This window comes from Stegostoma tigrinum, chromosome 16, assembly GCF_030684315.1.
Source record: "Stegostoma tigrinum isolate sSteTig4 chromosome 16, sSteTig4.hap1, whole genome shotgun sequence".
NCBI classification, from domain to species: Eukaryota; Metazoa; Chordata; class Chondrichthyes; order Orectolobiformes; family Stegostomatidae; genus Stegostoma; species Stegostoma tigrinum.
The window spans coordinates 66,376,640-66,398,923 of record NC_081369.1 but is presented as its reverse complement, the minus strand read 5'-3'; the positions used below and the strand labels follow the sequence as shown (position 1 = coordinate 66,398,923).

The 22,284-nt window shown below is 51.2% G+C and overlaps 1 protein-coding gene across 2 annotated transcripts in view; it reads right to left on the bottom strand.

Moving 5' to 3' along the window:
* Window positions 1-22,284, bottom strand: part of rhpn2 (rhophilin, Rho GTPase binding protein 2) — a 50,919-nt gene that overhangs the window by 10,045 nt on the left and 18,590 nt on the right. For both annotated transcript variants that reach the window (XM_059651811.1, XM_059651810.1), the window contains exons 3-12: window positions 21,406-21,534; window positions 19,080-19,155; window positions 17,642-17,719; window positions 14,917-15,041; window positions 12,451-12,617; window positions 8,539-8,726; window positions 7,344-7,500; window positions 3,241-3,360; window positions 527-718; window positions 349-425 (exon numbers count right to left, since the gene is read on the bottom strand). In XM_059651811.1, coding sequence (XP_059507794.1) covers window positions 349-425; window positions 527-718; window positions 3,241-3,360; window positions 7,344-7,500; window positions 8,539-8,726; window positions 12,451-12,617; window positions 14,917-15,041; window positions 17,642-17,719; window positions 19,080-19,155; window positions 21,406-21,534 — 1,309 coding nt within the window. The remainder of the gene's footprint in view (window positions 1-348; window positions 426-526; window positions 719-3,240; window positions 3,361-7,343; window positions 7,501-8,538; window positions 8,727-12,450; window positions 12,618-14,916; window positions 15,042-17,641; window positions 17,720-19,079; window positions 19,156-21,405; window positions 21,535-22,284) is intronic.

Below are 22,284 nucleotides of genomic sequence, written 5' to 3'. Positions count from 1 at the left end.
GTCCTGTTCCCCCGATCCCTGCTCCCCAATCTCTGTCCTGTTCCCCTGATCCCCTGCTCCCCAATCTCTGTCCTGCTCCACCGATCCCCTGCTCCCCAATCTCTGTCCTGTTCCCCTGATCCCCTGCTCCCCAATCTCTGTCCTGTTCCCCCGATCCCCTGCTCCCCAATCTCTGTCCTGTCCCCCGATCCCCTGCTCCCCAATCTCTGTCCCCACCCTTGCTGTGATCATCTTTTTCTCAGCCATGTCCTCCTTTCTTCCCTCCTGACATCTGCTCCTCGGTCTCCCCTTCAATCCTGGTCATTTCCCCTTGAGCACCATCCCTCTCTTCCAGCCTGAAATACATACCAGCTTGTGGAAAAAGTCCCTCACTTTCACCTTGGAGAACTGAGGCTGTAGCATTTCAATCTTTTGATCACTTTTGGCTGCAGGAAGGAAACAAAATTACAATCATCGATCGGGATGGCACAGCACACTGAGTAAAGAATCTGCTCGAGAGACACAGGGGGAGACGAGAGAACCGTACCAATTATATTTGGGGCATTCATCATGTCAAAGTCATCCTCCTGTTCATGCTCAGAATACTTGGTGAGTGAGCGTTTGTGGGATACTCTCAGGATCTCCTGTAGGATCTCGATCTTCTTCAGAGATTTGCAGAGATTCTGAACTCTCACAGCTTCCTCGTGGCCCATTATGGCCTTCCTTAAATGTGCTTTTCCTGTAAACAGAGGACATGTATAAGGAAGACCTCAGCGTGGACTAACCAAGGAAAGTCTCCCAGCCCACCCAGACTGAACCTTGCTTTGCATCAGCCCATTAGTCCATTCAGCAGAATGCTCAGGATTTTAAAACTGCAAACATTTTAGAACTCCCCCTTTTTATGGGAAATATCAGAGCTGTAGGAGACAGTCTAGCATTTAATGACACTTCAGAACAAATATGTTCACAAAGAGAAAGACTCAGGACTCCTGAATGTAGATATTCATGGATGCCCAACAGCAGGCAGTACACAATAAAGCTAAACCAAAATGAAGTGTGTGTCAGATACAGCAGGAGCTCAACACTTACAGAAAGCTCAGGGTCTTAAAAACAGGGGAAATATAAAGTGAAATTTGGTAAACAGAGAAAGGGCATAATAAATATTGGAAAGTAAAATCAAGAAAAGCCCCAAAGGTGTTTTCTGAATATGTCAAAAGCAAGAGAATAATAATGGAAAGGGTAGAGTCAGCAGAGAGCTAACTTTTGTAGAGGTGGAAGATGCGAGAAAGCTTCTCACTTTGTATCTGTTTCCAACAAGAGGGAAGATGCAGATATTGTAATCAAGGAGGAACCAGCAGTATTGACTGGTATAAACACACAGTTGCACAGGAATTTTGCAAGGGCACACTTTCTGTGAAAGTGAAGGGCAAGGCAGGCTTGATGGGTTGAATGGCCTACTCCTGTTCCTCGGTTTATTATAGCAGAGGCTGTGACCATTTTCCAGTAACCCATAGTTCCTGGTTTGGAGGATTGCTAACATTATTGCATTGTTTAAAAAGGTGGGTAGAACAAGTAACGATAGTCCAGTCAGTCTAACCTGGGTGCTGGGAAATCGTCTCAAAAATTTCAGAGACAGAGACACAGTTGGCAGGCATCACGGTGGCTCAGTGGTTAGCACTGCAGCCTCACAGCGCCAGGGACCCGGGTTCGATTCCACCCTTGGGCGGCTGTCTGTGTGGAGTTTGCACGTTCTCCCTGTGTCTGCGTGGGTTTCCTCCGGTGCTCCGGTTTCCTCCCACAGTCCAAAGATGTGCAGGCTAGGTGGATTGGCCCATGCTAAATTGCCTGTGGTGTTCGGGGATGTGTAGATAGGGGAATGGGTCTGGGTGGGATGCTCTTTGGAGGAGTGGTGTGGACTTGTTGGGCCAAAGGGCCTGTTTCCACACTGTGAGGATACTATTACTATGACAGTCATTTTGATAAACACAAACTTATTCAAGGGCAGCAGTGACTGGTGAAGAGCAGGAACGTTTTGGAGAGTGGTACAGATATGGTTAACATGGTTTCTCATGGCTTTTCAAAGTGCCACACAACAACCTGGTCAGAAAAGTAAAACCCATGGCATCCAAGGACCAAGACTAAGTTTGGTTCCGAGGTGGGAGCCACAGAGAATGGGTAACTCGTGTTTTAGTGATAAGGACTGGCTGCTTCTGGTGAGGTTAGGCATTACAGTCAGAATTATTCTGTTTCCCCAAGGGGTCTTCCTGAAATTATCCTGAGCGCTGATGATGAAGGGTCTAGGTCCGAAACGTCAGCTTTTGTGCTCCTGAGATGCTGCTTGGCCTGTTGTGTTCATCCAGCCTCACATTTTGTTGTCTTGGATTCTCCAGCATCTGCAGTTCCCATTATCTCTCTCCATTATCCTGAGCACTACCTGTTATTTATCTGGGGCTACATTCTCACTAGGGGTGCACAATTCTCTTTGTTCTTTCTTCATACTTCCCCTCGAATTTGGATTCTAAATACAATTCACAATTTGCAATGATAACTAATCTCAGAATTGTTACAGGACAGCAGCAGGAAGCTATTCAGCCTGTGATACCTGCACGGGCTCACTCAACGAGCATATTCCTCAGAGCCATGCTCCTGCCTCCTCTGCATAGCTCTGCATATTCAAACACACACATTAGGATCAGGATTAGACCATTTGGCCCATTATTCCCACTCTGCTATCCCATAAGATCATGGCTGACCTGTTTGCCTTGAATTTCACATTCCCATCAACACCCACATAAATTCTGACTGGCTACCTAACAAGGAACTCTCGACCTTCGCCTCAAATATTCAATGACCTGCCTCCACCACCTTCCAAGGCAGAATTTCAGAGGCTCACAACCCTCTGTCCTGAATGAGTGACTCCTCATGTGAAACAGTGCCTCCTAGTTCTGACCAGACTGAGCCACAAGAAGAAACATCCTTTCCACAAGCAGCTTGTCAGGACCACTCAGGCTCTGAGACACTTCAGTCAAGTCATGCCTCAGTCTGCAAAACTCCAAGGGATGCTCTCACTTGAGGTCATTAACCCTGCCACTTCACACAATACCAAGTCCAGCATAAACTACTCTCAGGCTGCTCCACAAAGTGGTGCTCGAAGAAATTCTCTTGAAAACATTCTATTAACATCTCATCAAGCAATACTTACAGCCAGAGCCCCATCACTCGGCTACAAACTGATGTCCTGAGTACAGGCTGCTTTCTTACCGACACGTTTACGTTCCTCTTTGCTTCTCAGAATGGAAAGTGGTGCGAGGCCATCGGGCATTGCATCGTAGAGTTGGCAGAGAAGCATCTCCTGTTGGTCAGTGTCATCCTGGGAATTCACTACAACAGGCAGGGAGGGAACACAGACACGGTAAACACAGTACCGCCAGGCAGGGAGGGAACACAGACACGGTCAACACAGTACCGCCAGGCGGGAAGGGAACACAGACACGGTAAACACAGTACCGCCAGGCAGGGAGGGAACACAGACACGGTAAACACAGTACCGCCAGGCGGGAAGGAAACACAGACACGGTAAACACAGTACCGCCAGGCAGGAAGGGAACACAGACACGGTAAACACAGTACCGCCAGGCAGGAAGGGAACACAGACACGGTAAACACAGTACCGCCAGGCAGGGAGGGAACACAGACACGGTAAACACAGTACCGCCAGGCAGGGAGGGAACACAGACACGGTAAACACAGTACCGCCAGGCAGGGAGGGAACACAGACACGGTAAACACAGTACCGCCAGGCGGGAAGGGAACACAGACACGGTAAACACCGTACCGCCAGGCAGGGAGGGAACACAGTACCGCCAGGCGGGGAGGGAACACAGACACGGTCAACACAGTACCGCCAGGCGGGAAGGGAACACAGACACGGTAAACACAGTACCGCCAGGCGGGAAGGGAACACAGACACGGTAAACACAGTACCGCCAGGCGGGAAGGGAACACAGACACGGTAAACACAGTACCGCCAGGCGGGAAGGGAACACAGACACGGTAAACACAGTACCGCCAGGCAGGGAGGGAACACAGACACGGTAAACACAGTACAGCCAGGCAGGGAGGGAACACAGACACGGTAAACACAGTACCGCCAGGCAGGGAGGGAACACAGACACGGTAAACACAGTACCGCCAGGCAGGAAGGGAACACAAACACGGTAAACACAGTACCACCAGGCAAGGGAAGGGAACACAAACACGGTAAACACAGTACCGCCAGGCAGGGAGGGAACACAGACTCGGTAAACACAGGACTGCCAGGCAGGGAGGGAACACAGACACGGTAAACACAGTACCGCCAGGCAGAGAGGGAACACAGACACGGTAAACACAGTACCGCCAGGCAGAGAGGGAACACAGACACGGTAAACACAGTACCGCCAGGCAGGAAGGGAACACAGACACGGTAAACACAGTACCGCCAGGCAGGAAGGGAACACAAACACGGTAAACACAGTACCGCCAGGCGGGAAGGGAACACAGACACGGCAAACACAGTACCGCCAGGCAGGGAGGGAACACAGACACGGTAAACACAGTACCGCCAGGCAGGGAGGGAACACAGACACGGTAAACACAGTACCGCCAGGCGGGAAGGGAACACAGACACGGTAAACACAGTACCGCCAGGCGGGAAGGGAACACAGACACGGTAAACACAGTACCGCCAGGCGGGAAGGGAACACAGACACGGTAAACACAGTACCGCCAGGCGGGAAGGAAACACAGACACGGTAAACACAGTACCGCCAGGCAGGAAGGGAACACAGACACGGTAAACACAGTACCGCCAGGCAGGAAGGGAACACAGACACGGTAAACACAGTACCGCCAGGCGGGAAGGGAACACAGACACGGTAAACACAGTACCGCCAGGCAGGAAGGAAACACAGACACGGTAAACACAGTACCGCCAGGCAGGGAGGGAACACAGACACGGTAAACACAGTACCGCCGGGGGGGGGAGGGAACACAGACACGGTAAACACAGTACCGCCGGGGGGGGAGGGAACACAGACACGGTAAACACAGTACCGCCGGGGGGGGAGGGAACACAGACACGGTAAACACAGTACTGCCAGGCAGGGAGGGAACACAGACACGGTAAACACAGTACCGCCAGGCAGAGAGGGAACACAGACACGGTAAACACAGTACCGCCAGGCAGGAAGGGAACACAGACACGGTAAACACAGTACCGCCAGGCGGGAAGGGAACACAGACACGATAAACACAGTACCGCCAGGCAGGGAGGGAACACAAACACGGTAAACACAGTACCGCCAGGCGGGGAGGGAACACAGACACGATAAACACAGTACCGCCAGGCAGGGAGGGAACACAGACACGGTAAACACAGTACCGCCAGGCGGGGAGGGAACACAGACACGGTAAACACAGTACCGCTAGGCAGGGAGGGAACACAGACACGGTAAACACAGTACCGCCAGGGGGGAGGGAACACAAACACGGTAAACACAGTACCGCCAGGCAGGGAGGGAACACAGACACGGTAAACACAGTACCGCCAGGCAGAGAGGGAACACAGACACGATAAACACAGTACCGCCAGGCAGGGAGGGAACACAGACACGGTAAACACCGTACCGCCAGGCAGGAAGGGAACACAGACACGATAAACACAGTACCGCCAGGCAGGGAGGGAACACAGACACGGTAAACACAGTACCGCCGGGGGGGGAGGGAACACAGACACGGTAAACACAGTACCGCCGGGGGGGAGGGAACACAGACACGGTAAACACAGTACTGCCAGGCAGGGAGGGAACACAGACACGGTAAACACAGTACCGCCAGGCAGGGAGGGAACACAGACACGGTAAACACAGTACCGCCAGGCAGGGAGGGAACACAGACACGGTAAACACAGTACCGCCAGGCAGGAAGGGAACACAGACACGGTAAACACAGTACCGCCAGGCGGGAAGGGAACACAGACACGATAAACACAGTACCGCCAGGCAGGGAGGGAACACAAACACGGTAAACACAGTACCGCCAGGCGGGGAGGGAACACAGACACGATAAACACAGTACCGCCAGGCAGGGAGGGAACACAAACACGGTAAACACAGTACCGCCAGGGAGGGAACACAGACACGGTAAACACAGTACCGCCAGGCGGGGAGGGAACACAGACACGGTAAACACAGTACCGCCAGGCGGGGAGGGAACACAGACACTGTAAACACAGTACCGCCAGGCAGGGAGGGAACACAGACACGGTAAACACAGTACCGCCAGGCGGGGAGGGAACACAGACACGGTAAACACGTTACTGCTGATCAGCACCTACTGATTGGCCAAGGATTGTTGCACTTTTAAAAGCGAGTAAGCTGCAACTGATTGTGAGTGCTGTTTACATCGCCGCTGTTGAGGCAATGGGGAAGATCCTACTGAGGAGCTGGGGGTGCGTTAGAAAGGCAGATTCAGTCAGCAACAAGTAGCTGATTGGTCTGTGGACTGGTGACCAGTTATTGGTGAGAAAAGGCTTCTGCCGGCCGACATTTAGGGAGCTGAACAGCTTGTGGATGTGAACATTTTATTAGGAGCTAAAAGGCCTCCAGAAAGGAAGGTACCATCCTTTTTCCTCAGTCAATACCATCTCAGATCTGAGGAGAGCCACTTTATTTCCCCTCACCAGTTGCTGTAAACTGAGCGTCTTAATGAGTAAGTCAGAGGCTTTTCTAAGTGTGAACCAGCCATTCTGTGCCTCCTGCAAACAAGGGAGGGAACCTGGAGAAGGAAGATGGAGAAGCAGCTTTCTTCGTCAGCAAAAGGTTCACCTCAGTAAACCCCGTGGGACAGGGATCATTGATCTCTCTTCCCTGTCTTTCATTCTGCCCATAACATCCATTTTTTCGTTTGGTCTGCATGTCCTTATAAGGGGCTGAAGTTTTACTCACGGAGTGATACCATAACAGTTGATGATTGCCTGTGACTATTCCAGGAATAGTGGGTCCTGATGCCCCAGTGAGATGGGATGGTTATTATGAACTGACTATTTGACTGCAGAAGGTGAACATATACAGCTGGCCTCCTTCCAGCAACTAAAATAAAAGAACTGTAGATGCTGGAAATCTGAAACAAAAACAGAAATTGCTGGAGAAACTCATTTGAGAGTGCTGTTCTGAAGAAGGGTCACTGGACTTGAGACATTAACTCTGTTTTTCTCTCTCCACAGATGCTCTCAGAGCTGCTGAGTTTCTCCAGCAATGTTTGTTTCTCTTACCAGCCACAGAGCCCACAGTATTCTCACTCGGCTAACAGCACACAGTACTCACACTGATGATCCAGCATTGCTAGAGCCACAAAGTAATGGGCCAGCGCTCTGTAATGTTCCAGCTTGACCTGCACAGTGTATGACCAGGCTATAGGGACATGCTCCTTGATAGGAGCCTGCATGATCAACTGGTGAACAGTGCTGTACACCTCAGACACCTAGAAAATCCAGAGCGAAAGCATTAACTTAGTCCATCTGCAAAAAAAAATCCATTTTCAACATCAGCAATCACTTGGGTTGTGTACAAAGTACCTGCAGTGTTCCCAACATGACAATGACTGTGTTTCCTGCAGGGCAGATCACCGCGAGGGCACTCCCCCCACCCCGCAGACATACCTACAGTCGCTTAGAGATTGACAGTAAATGCTAGCCACTCCAGCAATACCCATATCCCAGGGAATTAGCAACAAGCCCTAGTGAGTGGGGAGGGGCCTGGCAAACACAGCAGTGACATGACTAAACAAGCAGCGGTGAGCCAGGAACCCAGGGGCCGCGGCTAATATTCTGGGAGCCCCTGATTCCAATCCCAACGCAGCAAATGGTGTTATCCGAATTCAAGAAGAGCTGGAGATGTCAGCTGTGAAATGTCGTCTGGTTTACTGATGTCCTTTAGGGAAGGCAATGTGCCATCCTTACCCGCTCTGGCCTAAATGTGACTGCAGACCCACAGCAATGTGGGTGACTCTTCACTGCCCTTTGGGAAATTCAGATATGTGCATCCATATGCCATAAAAAAAAAAATTCAGAGGCCCAGTTAAAGTTCTCAGCACTGAGGTTCAATCCCACCATAGTAGCTGGGAGAAATTAAATGGATTTAATTAAGTCGATCTGGAATAAAAGATGGTCCTAATGGTGACCATGTGCTGAGTGGAATACTGAGAAACCCAGCCGAATCGCTCATGTCCTTTCGGGATGATGTGAAGGTGCTGGACTGGGCTGGATAAAGTCTGAAATCACATGATACCTGTTGGACTATAACCTGGCCTTGTGAGACTTCTGGCAACGTCCTTTAGGGAAAGAATCTGCCATCCTTACCTGGTCTGGCCTACATGTGACTGATCCACAGCAAAGTGGGTGACTCTCAACCAGCCTCTGAGATGTCACTCAGTTGTATTCAAAGTGGCTGGTTACCATCTTCGGAGGCAACGGGAAATGACTCCCAACCCAATGATATAAAACTTAACAATGCCACCCACCTTGGCAGCTTCCTGTGCCACCCGCAGCAGGTTGAAGTATTGGTTGTGGATCCCAGGCAGAACCATCTTCTCAAAGGCACACTCCTGAGCTTGAGCCAACATCAAACGGATCAGCATGTGCTGCATCGAGGGGCTCATGTCGAAACTCGGAGTGTGTGTGAAGGTTTCTATCAGGTGGCTCAAAACTCCTGAAAACAGAGAGACATTAGAGACGTGTAGAAGAGATCCAGGAAGCACACTGACAAAGCCTCACTCACACTGCTGTTTCACTTAAAACACTCTTTTATTTCTCCGTTATCGGTAGGAATCTCATCATCCAGTCACACAACCCCCTAAACTGGCCCAGAAATAAATAACATGACCCAGGGAGAGAAGCTGAACCAATCAAAGTTATAGCAGTTAACAAACCCATGGAGTTTCTGCAGAGCCTCTTGTTAATGGAACTCTCTGCATCGTTGTGATTTGTCTTGAACATACAGCATGAAGAATCTGTCTGACATAAGTCACAGGATCACTTCTCTGTCTCACCATTCAGAGACCTTCTTCACCATTCCATTAGATCACAGCTAGATTTCCCACATCCTTCCAGTTCAGTGTTCAGTCAGATTCGATTTGCACATACCTGCGACTGAGCATCCACAGCCCTCTCAAAGCTTAGAGATTTCCACAAGATTCATAACCTCAAGTTATTTCTTCCCCAAGGCCTACCTGGCTGAATGCTTGTCCCGAAACTGTGCCTCTACTCCCTCCAGCCAGGGAAACAGCTTCACAGTCTCTACCCCAACGGGTGCCCTGTAATGGTTGTACCTTTCTATGAGATTACCTCTCATTTCTACTAACATGAGTAACATTTGTGTCACACAAATGCCAAGCAATGACCGTCTCCAATAAGAGACATTGCACTGCCCTTTGACATGCAATGAAGTTACTGTCTCTGAATCCCCTCTATCAAGATCCTGGCCATTTCCATTGACCAGAAGCGGTACTGGACTTGCCATATGAATACCGTGATTACAAGAGCAGTTCAGAGGCTGGAAGTTCTGCAGCGAGTAACTCACCTCCTGACTCCCCAAAGCCCGTCCACCATCTACAAGGCACAAGTCAGGAGTGTGATGGAATACTCGTCACTTGCCTGGATGGGTGCAGCCCCAACAAAACTCAAGAAGTTTGACACCATCCAGGAGAAAGCAGCTCCCGCTTGATTGGCACCACATTCACAAGGATCTACTCCCTCCACCGCCAATGCTCAGAAGCAGCAGTGTGTACTAGCTACAAGATGCACTGCAGACATTCACCAAACATCCTTGGACAGCACCTTCCAAACCCACAACCACTTCCATCTAGAAGGACAAGGGCAGCAGCTACAAGTTCCCCTATGAGCCACTCACCATCCTGACTTGGAACTGTGTCACCATTCCCTCAGTCTCAGTGGGTCACAATCCTGGAATTCCCTCCCTGAGGACATTGTGGGTCAACCTACAGCACATGGACTGCAGCGGTTCAGGAAGGTAGCTCACCCCCACCTTCTCAAGGGGCAACGGGGGACAGGCAAGAAATGCTGGGCCCAGGCAGTGACACATCGTGTGGCTGAATGAAAGAAAATCAGCACAGACCCAGTCTACTTGATCTCCCCTCCCCTCTCATCGCAAGGGATCGTGATTACACTCCTTTCACGGCAAATAACTCTTACCAAGTAAGGATACGATGACTGTAAGATGTGTTCTCTCTGAGGCCCTCTAGATTTGAGACAAGAACTGGTTTTGCTGACCTCCTTGCTGTTTGTATAGCACCTGTCTAATAGCTTGCCGGAGCTGGATGTTCATTCCTGCGAGTGAGGCCAAGTGGAGTTGATGAGAGGGAGAGGGAAGATTTCCTCGAGAGGTGGTGGTCAGGAACAAAAGCAGCTCAATGTTTGTTAGAGCCAGGCCTTTTGGGGCTGATCTCAGAACATATGTTACAAAGAGAGGCAAGGGATCTGGGACTCTCTCCTCAAGAAACCTGTCAAGTCTTGTAATCAAAAGTTCCCATTCCTGGACATCATGGTGGAATGCAGGGCCAAAGGGGAATTCCTAACAAAGGTACACACACAGACCAAGTGCTGAATTTCAACAGCCACCATCCCAACACACACAAACAAAGCTGCGTGAGAACATTATTGAAATGGGCAACAACACACTGTAGCAGTACACAGCTACACCGAGATGATGATATCTCTTCCAAGTGTTCGAAGACAACAGACAGCAAAAAACTGGGTCAGAAGATGCCTACACAAACAACATCAGGAAGATACTACATGCCCCGACACACTCAGCACACCACCCTACATCAGGAACACAACGGAACTAACCAGAAGACTCCTACAACCACTGGGTATCAGAGTGACACACAAGCCCACGTCAACCCTATGACAATTGCTCACCCGAACTAAAGACACACTGCCCGCCATGGACAGGACCAATACCATCTATAAGATCCCTGCAGAAACTGCGAGAAGCACAACATCAGACAAACAGGAAGGAAACTAACAACAAGAGTACACAGACAGCAACTGTCTACAAAAAGACACGACCAGTACTCACTCGTCTCAATCCACATGGACAAGGGGAACCACCAATTCGACTGGGACAACACCGAAATCCTGGGACAAGCAAGAGACAAGCACGAGAATTCCTAGAAGCCTGGCACTCCACAAAGAAACCCATCAACAAACACAGAGTACTCGACCCCATATACATTCCACCACGAAGGAAAACCAGAAGTGAGTCAATCCAGCTCATGGGACCCCAGAGCTTAAAAACCAGGCGGGAAAACGCATCAACGTTTCATCAGAGGCTGCACTGAGGATGTTACCCAGCATGGTAATGAAACGTCTGCGGAACAACTAACCAGCTCGGTGAGCCAACCAACCTCAACACCCACTACCCAAGCTACAAATCTACCCTAAACCCTGACACAGCTGGGGCCCACTTGAATGGTGTAACTTGCCAAAGAGGGTTCCAAGTGGCTTCCTCTGTGCTTATGTTGCTGACACAGAGCAGTAAGGTACTCAGAGATTGCTCCATGCTGCTGGCTTCTAGCCAGTCACTAGAGAATCAAGAACTGGAACCTTGGTCAATGCCATCCAGTTCTGAGCCTTGGGTGTAAACCTGGAGGAGAGCTGAGAGGACAGGAAGCTGGTTCTGTCTGACCATGTCCTGCTTCAGGTGCTACACACACAGCTGCTTCATTATCTCACACAGCAAAGGCAGACAGCCCTGCGTCTATAAACAAACACAGCCCCTACAGCTGGATACACCAGACATCATCCCAACAGTATTCCAGGAACTGTTTGCTGGTGAATCATAGACAGCAGCTGTAGCACCCCATCTGCCCCACTTTCCCCAGGATCATTAACATGACAAACACCCATGCCAGGTTACCATGGAAATCACAAACTTCCTTTCCCCATCCGTGTGGGCAATTCACACCCAAGGTACAGTGAATGACCCTTTCCCTGCTGAATAAACACAGTCTCTGTACGGTTACACAGTGAGTGAACCTTTCCCTGCTGAATAAACACTGTCTCTGTACAGTTACACAGTGAGTGACCCTTTCCCTGCTGAATAAGCACTGTCTCTGTGCAGTTACACAGTGAATGACCCTTTCCCTGCTGAATAAACACAGTCTCTGTACAGTTACACAGTGAGTGATTCTTTCCCTGCTGAATAAACACTGTCTCTGTCCGGTTACACAGTGAGTGACCCTTTCCCTGCTGAATAAGCACAGTCTCTGTACAGCTACACACTCTTACCCTCCCTAATAAACGCAGATGAAGTGTGCCAGTAGCAAAGTGGGTTGGGTGGAGATGGCAGGAAGAGAGGGGCTGGGATATGGGAGTGAGGGGTTGGAGGAAGAGTCAGTGTGAATTCTGACCTGCTGCTTTCTGGAAGGCATCGATGGAGCTGTCGAGACCAGCCTGGGTCTTGCGATCACTGCGGGTGCCAATCTGAGTGTACAGGCCTGCGATATTGAACAGAATGCTGGCCTTCTCCAGAGACAGGTGTTGCTGGCATACAGGCACACCAGTAAATGAGTCATACCTAGTAATAATGGAAACAGTCAAATCACAGTCACACAGTGAGGGGAAACAATTCAATTCTTACAATGGGGCAAGAAACCTGACTTTTACACAAAACCTCCTGTAACACTGCAGAGTTTCATATCAAACCAATTGAGGCACATTCACTGCTTCACTACACTGTAGGACTCAATGGAAATGCAGCATTAATTTCTAAATTTTCAAGATGTGAGCGTTGCCGACTGGCCAGCATTTATTGCTTGCCCCCAGTTACCTTGCTAAGGTGGCAGTGAGCTGCCTTCTTGAATCACTGCAATGCACCTAAACTGATGAGCTGTTTCCTTTTGAAGGATACATATAGGTCCAGACACCCCAGCTCACCCTGCAGCGACATTGCATTCATTAACATCCCTCATCAAGCACACAGATAGAATCCCAGTTTAAAGTTTTGCACTTTGACAGCGCGGCGCTCCCTCAGCGCTGACCCTCCGACAGCGCGGCGCTCCCTCAGCGCTGACCCTCCGACAGCGCGGCGCTCCCTCAGCGCTGACCCTCCGACAGCGCGGCGCTCCCTCAGCGCTGACCCTCCGACAGCGCGGCGCTCCCTCAGCGCTGACCCTCCGACAGCGCGGCGCTCCCTCAGCGCTGACCCTCCGACAGCGCGGCGCTCCCTCAGCGCTGACCCTCCGACAGCGCGGCGCTCCCTCAGCGCTGACCCTCCGACAGCGCGGCGCTCCCTCAGCGCTGACCCTCCGACAGCGCGGCGCTCCCTCAGCGCTGACCCTCCGACAGCGCGGCGCTCCCTCAGCGCTGACCCTCCGACAGCGCGGCGCTCCCTCAGCGCTGACCCTCCGACAGCGCGGCGCTCCCTCAGCGCTGACCCTCCGACAGCGCGGCGCTCCCTCAGCGCTGACCCTCCGACAGCGCGGCGCTCCCTCAGCGCTGACCCTCCGACAGCGCGGCGCTCCCTCAGCGCTGACCCTCCGACAGCGCGGCGCTCCCTCAGCGCTGACCCTCCGACAGCGCGGCGCTCCCTCAGCGCTGACCCTCCGACAGCGCGGCGCTCCCTCAGCGCTGACCCTCCGACAGCGCGGCGCTCCCTCAGCGCTGACCCTCCGACAGCGCGGCGCTCCCTCAGCGCTGACCCTCCGACAGCGCGGCGCTCCCTCAGCGCTGACCCTCCGACAGCGCGGCGCTCCCTCAGCGCTGACCCTCCGACAGCGCGGCGCTCCCTCAGCGCTGACCCTCCGACAGCGCGGCGCTCCCTCAGCGCTGACCCTCCGACAGCGCGGCGCTCCCTCAGCGCTGACCCTCCGACAGCGCGGCGCTCCCTCAGCGCTGACCCTCCGACAGCGCGGCGCTCCCTCAGCGCTGACCCTCCGACAGCGCGGCGCTCCCTCAGCGCTGACCCTCCGACAGCGCGGCGCTCCCTCAGCGCTGACCCTCCGACAGCGCGGCGCTCCCTCAGCGCTGACCCTCCGACAGCGCGGCGCTCCCTCAGCGCTGACCCTCCGACAGCGCGGCGCTCCCTCAGCGCTGACCCTCCGACAGCGCGGCGCTCCCTCAGCGCTGACCCTCCGACAGCGCGGCGCTCCCTCAGCGCTGACCCTCCGACAGCGCGGCGCTCCCTCAGCGCTGACCCTCCGACAGCGCGGCGCTCCCTCAGCGCTGACCCTCCGACAGCGCGGCGCTCCCTCAGCGCTGACCCTCCGACAGCGCGGCGCTCCCTCAGCGCTGACCCTCCGACAGCGCGGCGCTCCCTCAGCGCTGACCCTCCGACAGCGCGGCGCTCCCTCAGCGCTGACCCTCCGACAGCGCGGCGCTCCCTCAGCGCTGACCCTCCGACAGCGCGGCGCTCCCTCAGCGCTGACCCTCCGACAGCGCGGCGCTCCCTCAGCGCTGACCCTCCGACAGCGCGGCGCTCCCTCAGCGCTGACCCTCCGACAGCGCGGCGCTCCCTCAGCGCTGACCCTCCGACAGCGCGGCGCTCCCTCAGCGCTGACCCTCCGACAGCGCGGCGCTCCCTCAGCGCTGACCCTCCGACAGCGCGGCGCTCCCTCAGCGCTGACCCTCCGACAGCGCGGCGCTCCCTCAGCGCTGCATTTAAAATGTAGTGTTCATCTGTGAAACGTGATATAAATGCACAATGTTCTTACTCAAAAGTGGAAGTGGTTCAAGAGCTATCCAAATACATTAGCATTCTCATTAAGATAAAGGTAAAGACATGCTGTGAGCTTGCTGGAAAGCCAGGTTTAAGGTGAATGTTCAGTGAAGTTGCAGTGGGGAATGTGAGGAAGTGAGAGAGGGGCACTGTCCCTCACCAGGTGAAGAAAACACCGAGGTGTCTGTTCGGCTGTAGGAAGCGACTCTCCAACAAGTTGAGCTGGTTGTAGTATGATATAAGCAGCTCGACACCCAGATCATTCCGACTCGGAGTGCGGACAGCCTGCAGACACAGGACACATTTCAATCAAACACCAAAACACGGGCAAACCCTCTCCCCATCCCTGTTTTCTGATGAAGGGTCTAGGCCCAAAACATCAGCTTTTGTGCTCCTAAGATGCTGCTTGGCCTGCTGTGTTCATCCAGCTCCACACTTTGTTATCTCTTAATCTGAAGGCATGTGACTTCAAGAGGTCCAGTGTTAATGTTGAGGACTCATAGGGCAACTCCCTTCGGACTGTATCCCACCGTGCCACCCCGTCTGCTGGGTCTGTGCTGCCGGTGGGACAGGACATACCCAGAGACAGTGATGGTGTTGTCTGTGAGGTATGATTCTGTGAGTATGACTGTCAGGCTGTTGCGTGACTAGTCCGAGAGACAGCTCTCCCAATGTTGGCTCTAACCCCCAGACGTTGGTGAGGAGGAATGTGCCGGATCAACAGGGCTGTTTCTGCCGCTGTCTTCTCCAGTGCCTAGGTTGATGCCAGGTGATCTATCCTGTTTCACTTTTTTGTTCAGGCTTTTTGTTTCAATTGGTACAACTGAACGGCTTGCTTGGCCATTTCAGAAGGTACTTGCGAGTCAACCACATTGTCTGGGATGAGGCAGCTGGAGAGGGAGTACAGTGAGGTCCAGAACCTCTCTCCAACTCAAACACTTCACGAAGGAGTCACGTTCTATCAGTCTAGGCAGAATGGGCTAAATGACCTCTTTCTGTGCTGTAACAATTCTGTGAGATGTTTACGTCCCTCTGGATTGGAATGTTACAGGTGCCGGACCTGTCACCCAAGAGGGAACATCCAGTTATCCCTTTGGAAGTTAGCATCATGGGATGTACAGCCATTCGGCTGGTGTTTATGGTCCACCTGAATCCCCTCTCATGCTGCTCACTCTCTCATCATCAGTAAATTCTTCCAATATTCCCTTCCTCATGTTTATCCAGCTTCCCCTTTAAATTTATCCATGTAATTCACCTGCAACTCTCCCCGTTGCTGTCTCCTCTACCTTCTCCCCGCTCTCTGGAGGAATGATTTTACGATTGGATTTGTTTGAGATTATCACATACTGGGGGAACCCTAGTTATGTTTTCACCCATAAAGGGAGGCATGTCTGTGTTGATTTTATGCCTGGCACATGGCCATTCTGCCAGCCATTCACATGCTAGCCATTTCAGAACAATCCAGTGAGTATATGCTTTCCCCATTAGATGTGAAACTGAACTCATGAAATCTGGCCTTGAATTAAGCAAAAGGAATTGTATTGTTAACAAAGTAACTGCTTCCTGAGTGACCTTCAGGGACTGAGAGCCTCCTGCCCCCCTGACTTTACACTGTCAACTCCCAACTGCCCAACACTGCAGTTTTGCTCACAATCCCGGAAAGCTTTAGATTTTCAGCATAATTCCCTCTCTGACCAACTCAGAAAATGGACAGCTGGTCCCTAATGAAATCCAGCTTTCTGAATTAGCCAACCTGAACGAGAATGGCAGAAAGTGAACTCGAATGATCACCGTGAACAAACCTCTGCTGGAAAAGCATATCATAATCACAGGAGGCCAGTCTGCAGGCTCTCCTCCATTCAAGTCAACAATCAATTCTCTAGTTTGGCCAGGAGACTGTTTCAAAGAAAGGGACCTTCTCCTTCAGCTGAAGGTGAGGAGACATTTCAGTGGGTCAGTGGCATTCTCTCACACTGAGTCGTGGGGGCAGGGGGGTGGGGGGAGCTGGGTTATTGAGCATATTGAAGGCCACATTGGACAGATTCTTGCTCTGCGATGGTTATGGGGGCCACACAGGAAAGTGGGGTTTGAGTCTATAACTAGAGCAGCCATGACCTTAGTGAAGGGTGGAAGGCTGCAGAGGTTGACTGACCTCCTATTTCTGATGCTTTTGGCTTTTATGTCCTCACTGCAGGAGTTTTCAGGAGATAATCTAGATATTTTTGTTTGGTTATGGGATGTGGAAGTCACTGGGTAGACCAGCATTTATTGCCCAACCCTAAGTATGAACAGCCAAATACATTGCTATGGGTCTGGAGTCACATGTAGGCCCGACCAGGTAAGGATGGCAATTTCCTTCCCTAAAGGACACTGGTGAACCAGATGGGTTCTTCCCAACAATTGACATATGATTTCATGGTCACCATGGGACTAGATTTTTACTGAATTAAATTCATCTGCCAGGGTGATATTTGAACCCATGCCCCTCCAAACAAGATGTAGAGCTGGATGAACACAGCAGGCCCAGCTTCCTGCTCGTCTGATGCTGCTTGGCCTGCTGTGTTCATCCAGCTCTACACCTTGTTATCTCAGATTCTCCAGCACTGGCAGTTCCTACTATCTCTGGAACAATTTACCACGTCCCCCCCACACCACACCCCCAACCCCACTGCTGAACATGAGCCTGGAAATCTGGATTCCTAGCCTAGTCCACCACTGCCTCCCCAACACATGGCCAGCCTAGTCCTCCGGCTGTAGACGGCTCTTTCGGGAATAGGGAGTAACATATACAGTGTTACAGGACACTGGCTTCCCTCTGAATGGCTGGCACTGATCTCCCTTGTACATGGAACAGCCAACACAATTCTCCCACAATGAGTCCTAACCTGCCGCAGGTCCATAAGATCCAGGATCTCGTCCTCATATTCTGCTGGATCCTCACTGTAGTGCTCCTCGATGAAATCCTGTGGGAAACAGAAACATAAAGCAATTATCAGTCACACTGAAGATGTCAGAGAACCGATGAAAATTCATGTGGGTGAAATCAAACAAACATGAGGAAGAGCAGCATCACATCACATCACATCAGCACAGGAACAACTCAGCACATGCACATCTCTATTCTGCTCCAGAAATGCTCCCATTGCCCCCACCGATTAATGCCCCTTCCCAATTTCATCCTTCGCCCAAAGGTCACTGAGTAAAGAGACAGCTCCCATTACAAACCCAACCCATGGCCTGAGAATTAGGGCCAGGTCATTCAGGAGCAATGTTAGGATGCACTTCTACACACAAAGTGGGGGAAGGTTTGGAACGCTCTTCCACAAACGGCAGTGGATGCTGGATCAGTTGTTAGTTTAAAATCTGAGGGAGATACAGTTTTGTTAAGCAAAGGTATGAAGGGACACGGGTCAAAGGTGGGTTATATGGAGTTAGGCCACACATCAGCCATGACCTCACTGAATGGTAGAACAGGCTTGAGGGGCTGAATGGCCTGTTCCTAAGTAAATGGGCAGGTCAGTAGGCAGTGGATTAACATTTGAATGTCAACAAACAGGAAATCGAATTGGTCACTCACAGGAAGCTCATGGATGTGTGTCTGTGCTAGCAGCAACTGTTTTGTGCACATCATGGGAATGCACAGCACAGAGTGAACCTCGACCTACCTGCAGGTTCACAGAGACAACATTCCTCCAAGGCCCAGTTTTAACCCTCACTACAAACAGTAAAACAGGATTCCTCAACAATATCCACCACCTGCATTTATATATCACCTTCATCATTCATATGTTTGGCACAGAACTGGAATATTGCTGACAAGAGACATTTTATACAAGCTTTTTGTCTTGCTCTCAGAATAATTTTCAAGAAAACCCACAGCGAAGGGAAAATGACACTGAATCTGTGCGAGGACAGGGTGCAGAGTTGTCGGCATGTGGGAGGGGCTTTGCCGTGGAAAATGTACCAGTTAATGACAACTGAGATCTTTTGTTTAAATTTTAAAACCTGCCTGTCTCCTCAGATGGCCATAAAAGTAATCCAAGACTGGGAGCTCTTCCCCATCCAACCGTTACCACATACGCAACGTTATGTTTTAAAAGAGGTCCAATGATATTGTTTGTGGGATCTTGCTGTGCTCACATTGGATGCCTGATTTCCTGCATTACAACCAAGATCACATATCAGTCCTCTGGAATGCCCTGAGATGGTGAAAGGTGCTATGGAAATGCAAGATCTAATTTGAAGTTTTGAAATGAAGGATAAACAGAAATACAGTTGCCCAGGAAACTGTCTCCTTGACAGCCAGTGTAACTCAGATCTTACCCTCAAGGACGTCACAAAGTCAACTTCCTTCGTCTCTTTCAGTCCCAGTGGAATGAGGGGAAGGCAGAGTGCAGCCCTGTAAAATAAAACAGACACACTCAGGCACATCCCTACAGTCAGTTCATAAATCACTCACACACACAGGCTCTGCAGAAACCAGTTACTGAGCTAAACAGTGCACATTGTGGCAGGTATCCCAGTGTCAGGCAGGTTTACACTGTCAATCCCATTTCACATCAAATAACCCCACTCGAAAAATCAGTCAGGGGTGGGGAAAGAGACAAATTCAAATCCAAACCAACTGGGTACGAGTTGGATTGTTAGTATTAAAGAGTTTTCATCTTCCTGGGAATGTGGACAGGATTTAAAGGGTTAAAGTTGCAGACTCAGAAGTGAAGTACAAATTTACTGGAAGGACAACAGAGACAAAATCTGGCTGCAGAAGCCTTGAAAAGACAGACAGTGAGAAAGGAAAAAAATAGGAAATCTCTCTGTGCGGCTATCAGTGAAATGAGACGGAGTTGGTGAGGTTAGGACACAAAGAGGATTTTCATCACAGCATCTGATGGATTTGAACAAGGCTGAGTTGCACTGAATGGGCAAGGAGTGAGTCCTGCCAGTACATTCCACACTGCGGTGCCAGGGAGACTGGCACAGACACTGCCTTTGTTCAGGGCACTCAGCAAAAGGACGTCTCTCCAAGTCCCAGACTCCTCGTCCTGGCTCATGCCTCGCTTGTACGGAGGTCAGTTATCAGCAGTGGGCTCCTTCTCCCCTCTCTTACCTAACCCTCCGACCCCTCTCCCTCTGTCCCACTCTGTACCTCAGTTTCCACCAAAAGGGAAGGAATTGGTAGACTAGCCCAGTGTGCAGTTTGGAGGTAGACTACCCTTTGCAGAGTCAGGGTTTTAAAACAAAACTTATTTACAGGACATGGGTGTCACTGTATTGTGTCAACAATTATTGCCCCGTCCCAAGTTGCACCCCTTGAGAAGGTGGGGGTGAGCTGCTGCAGTCCAGGCACTGTACATAGACCCACAATGCCATTAGGGAGGAAATTCCAGGATTTTGATCCAGTGACAGTGAAGGAACGATGGTATTTTTCCAGGTCAGGATGGAGAATGGCTTGGAGGGGAACTTGTAGGGAGTGGTGTTCCCATGTGTCTGCTGCCCTTGTCCTTCTAGATGGAAGTGGTCGTGGGTTTGGAAGGTGCTGTCTGAGGATCTTTGGTGAATTTCTGCAGTGCATCTTGTAGATAGTACACACTGCTGCGACTGAGTGTCGGTGGTGGAGGGAGTGGGATGTTTGTGGGTGGAGTGCCAGTCAAGCGGCTGCTTTGTCCTGGATGGTGTCAAGCTTCTTGAGTGATGTTAGGGCTGCTCCCATCCAGGCAAGTGGGGAGTGTTCCAACCCACTCCTGACTTGTGCCATGTAGATGGTGGACAGGCTTTGGGGAGTTACTCACTGCAGTATTCCCAGCTTCTGACCTGCTGTTATAGCCCCTGTGTTAATGTGGTGAGTCCAGTTGAGTTTCTGATCAATGGTAACTCCCAGGATGTTGATCGTGGAGGATTACACCCAGAGGAAACCCATTAGTCCCAGGACTGACAGATAAATACTCACAGTCAGACAGGACGGGCTGAAGGAAGAGGGATCCAACTGAGATTGGCACAGGACAGGGAGAGGGGCCAAATGGTGACCAATTGTTACTAAAAGGTAAGCCCGAGAGAATCAGCAATTTGAGCCTGAGCCACACATAGACCAACTGCAGGTCTTAATCAGGGCACTGTTCGTACATGCCCCCACCCCCACCACAGACAGATGACCTGGTCAGACCCCTGAGGTGGGGGGGGTGGGGGGGGCTCACAGAGAGGAGCAGGGCAGCTGGGACAATAGGGGTGGTCACGACAGAGTCCCTACAATGTGGAGTACCACCACATCCACACTGCCCCTCCAACAAGTACCCCACCCAGACCCACCCTATCCCCATTACACCCCTCTTGCATCGCTAGCCCACCCAGCCTGCATGTCCCTAGACACTGCAGGTAGTTTAGCTCAGCCAATCCTCCTAATCTACACAGATGGGGGGAAACTGGAGCACCCGGAGGAAACCCACGCAGACACAGGGAAACCATGCAAACTCCAAACAGTTTTCTGAGGCTGAAATTTAGCCCAGGTCCTTGGCGCTGTGAGGCAGCAGCATTAACCAATGAGCCACCCTGTCACCCCTATGGTAATCGTGCAATGGTAATGGTGGAGATGTTGATTTTGATGCTGATGGTGGTTTTATAAAAGCCTGACCCATCAGGTGGTTTGAGGACTCACTTTTCATTCTGATAAACTTCGACAGAGCTGTTTAACCCTTCGAGCTCCTCCTTCAGCAGCTGTAGGTTTGAATTGACAAAGCTCAGTTCCAGCAGCACTGTTTCCCTGACCTTGCTGTTGTCGGTCGCCCTGGAGACACAGAATCACAGGTTATACTGTCAGCCTGATCCAGGTAAATGCAGTAAGATAGACTCTACCCACTAAATACACCCCCGCCCCCGCTGCCCATTGTCCTTTAGTCTCCCCGGTGACAGGATCAGAAACCTCTAAACCCTTCCTGTTGATGTATCCCTTTGAGATATTCTGATTGTACCAGGAGTTGGGAGGTCATGTTGCAGCTGTACAGGACAGACCACATTTGGGACACTGTGTGCAATTCTGGTCACCCTTCTATAGGCAGGATGCTGTTAAACAGGAGAGGGTGCAGAGAGGATTTACAAGGGTGCTGTTAAACAGGAGAGGGTGCAGAGAGGATTTACAAGGGTGCTGTTAAACAGGAGAGGGTGCAGAGAGGATTTACAAGGATGCTGTTAAACAGGAGAGGGTGCAGAGAGGATTTACAAGGACGTTGCCGGGACTCGAGGCTTTGAGTTGTAAGGACAGGCTTAACAGGTTGGGGCTGTTTTCCCTGGAGGTGGTGGAGGCTGGTACAATTACAGCATTTAAAAGGCATCTGGATCGGTATATGAATAGGAAAGCTTTAGAGGTACCAAATACTGGCAAATGGGACTCGAGGCATTTCGGGTATCTGATCAGCATGGAAAAGTTGGAGCAAAGAGTTTGTTTCCATGCTGTATGAAGCATGACATTGAACTAGGCGAGGCTGCATAGTTTAGTCTTGCTCTTGTTTTGCAAGAGTCGGTGAGCTGCGTTTGGACA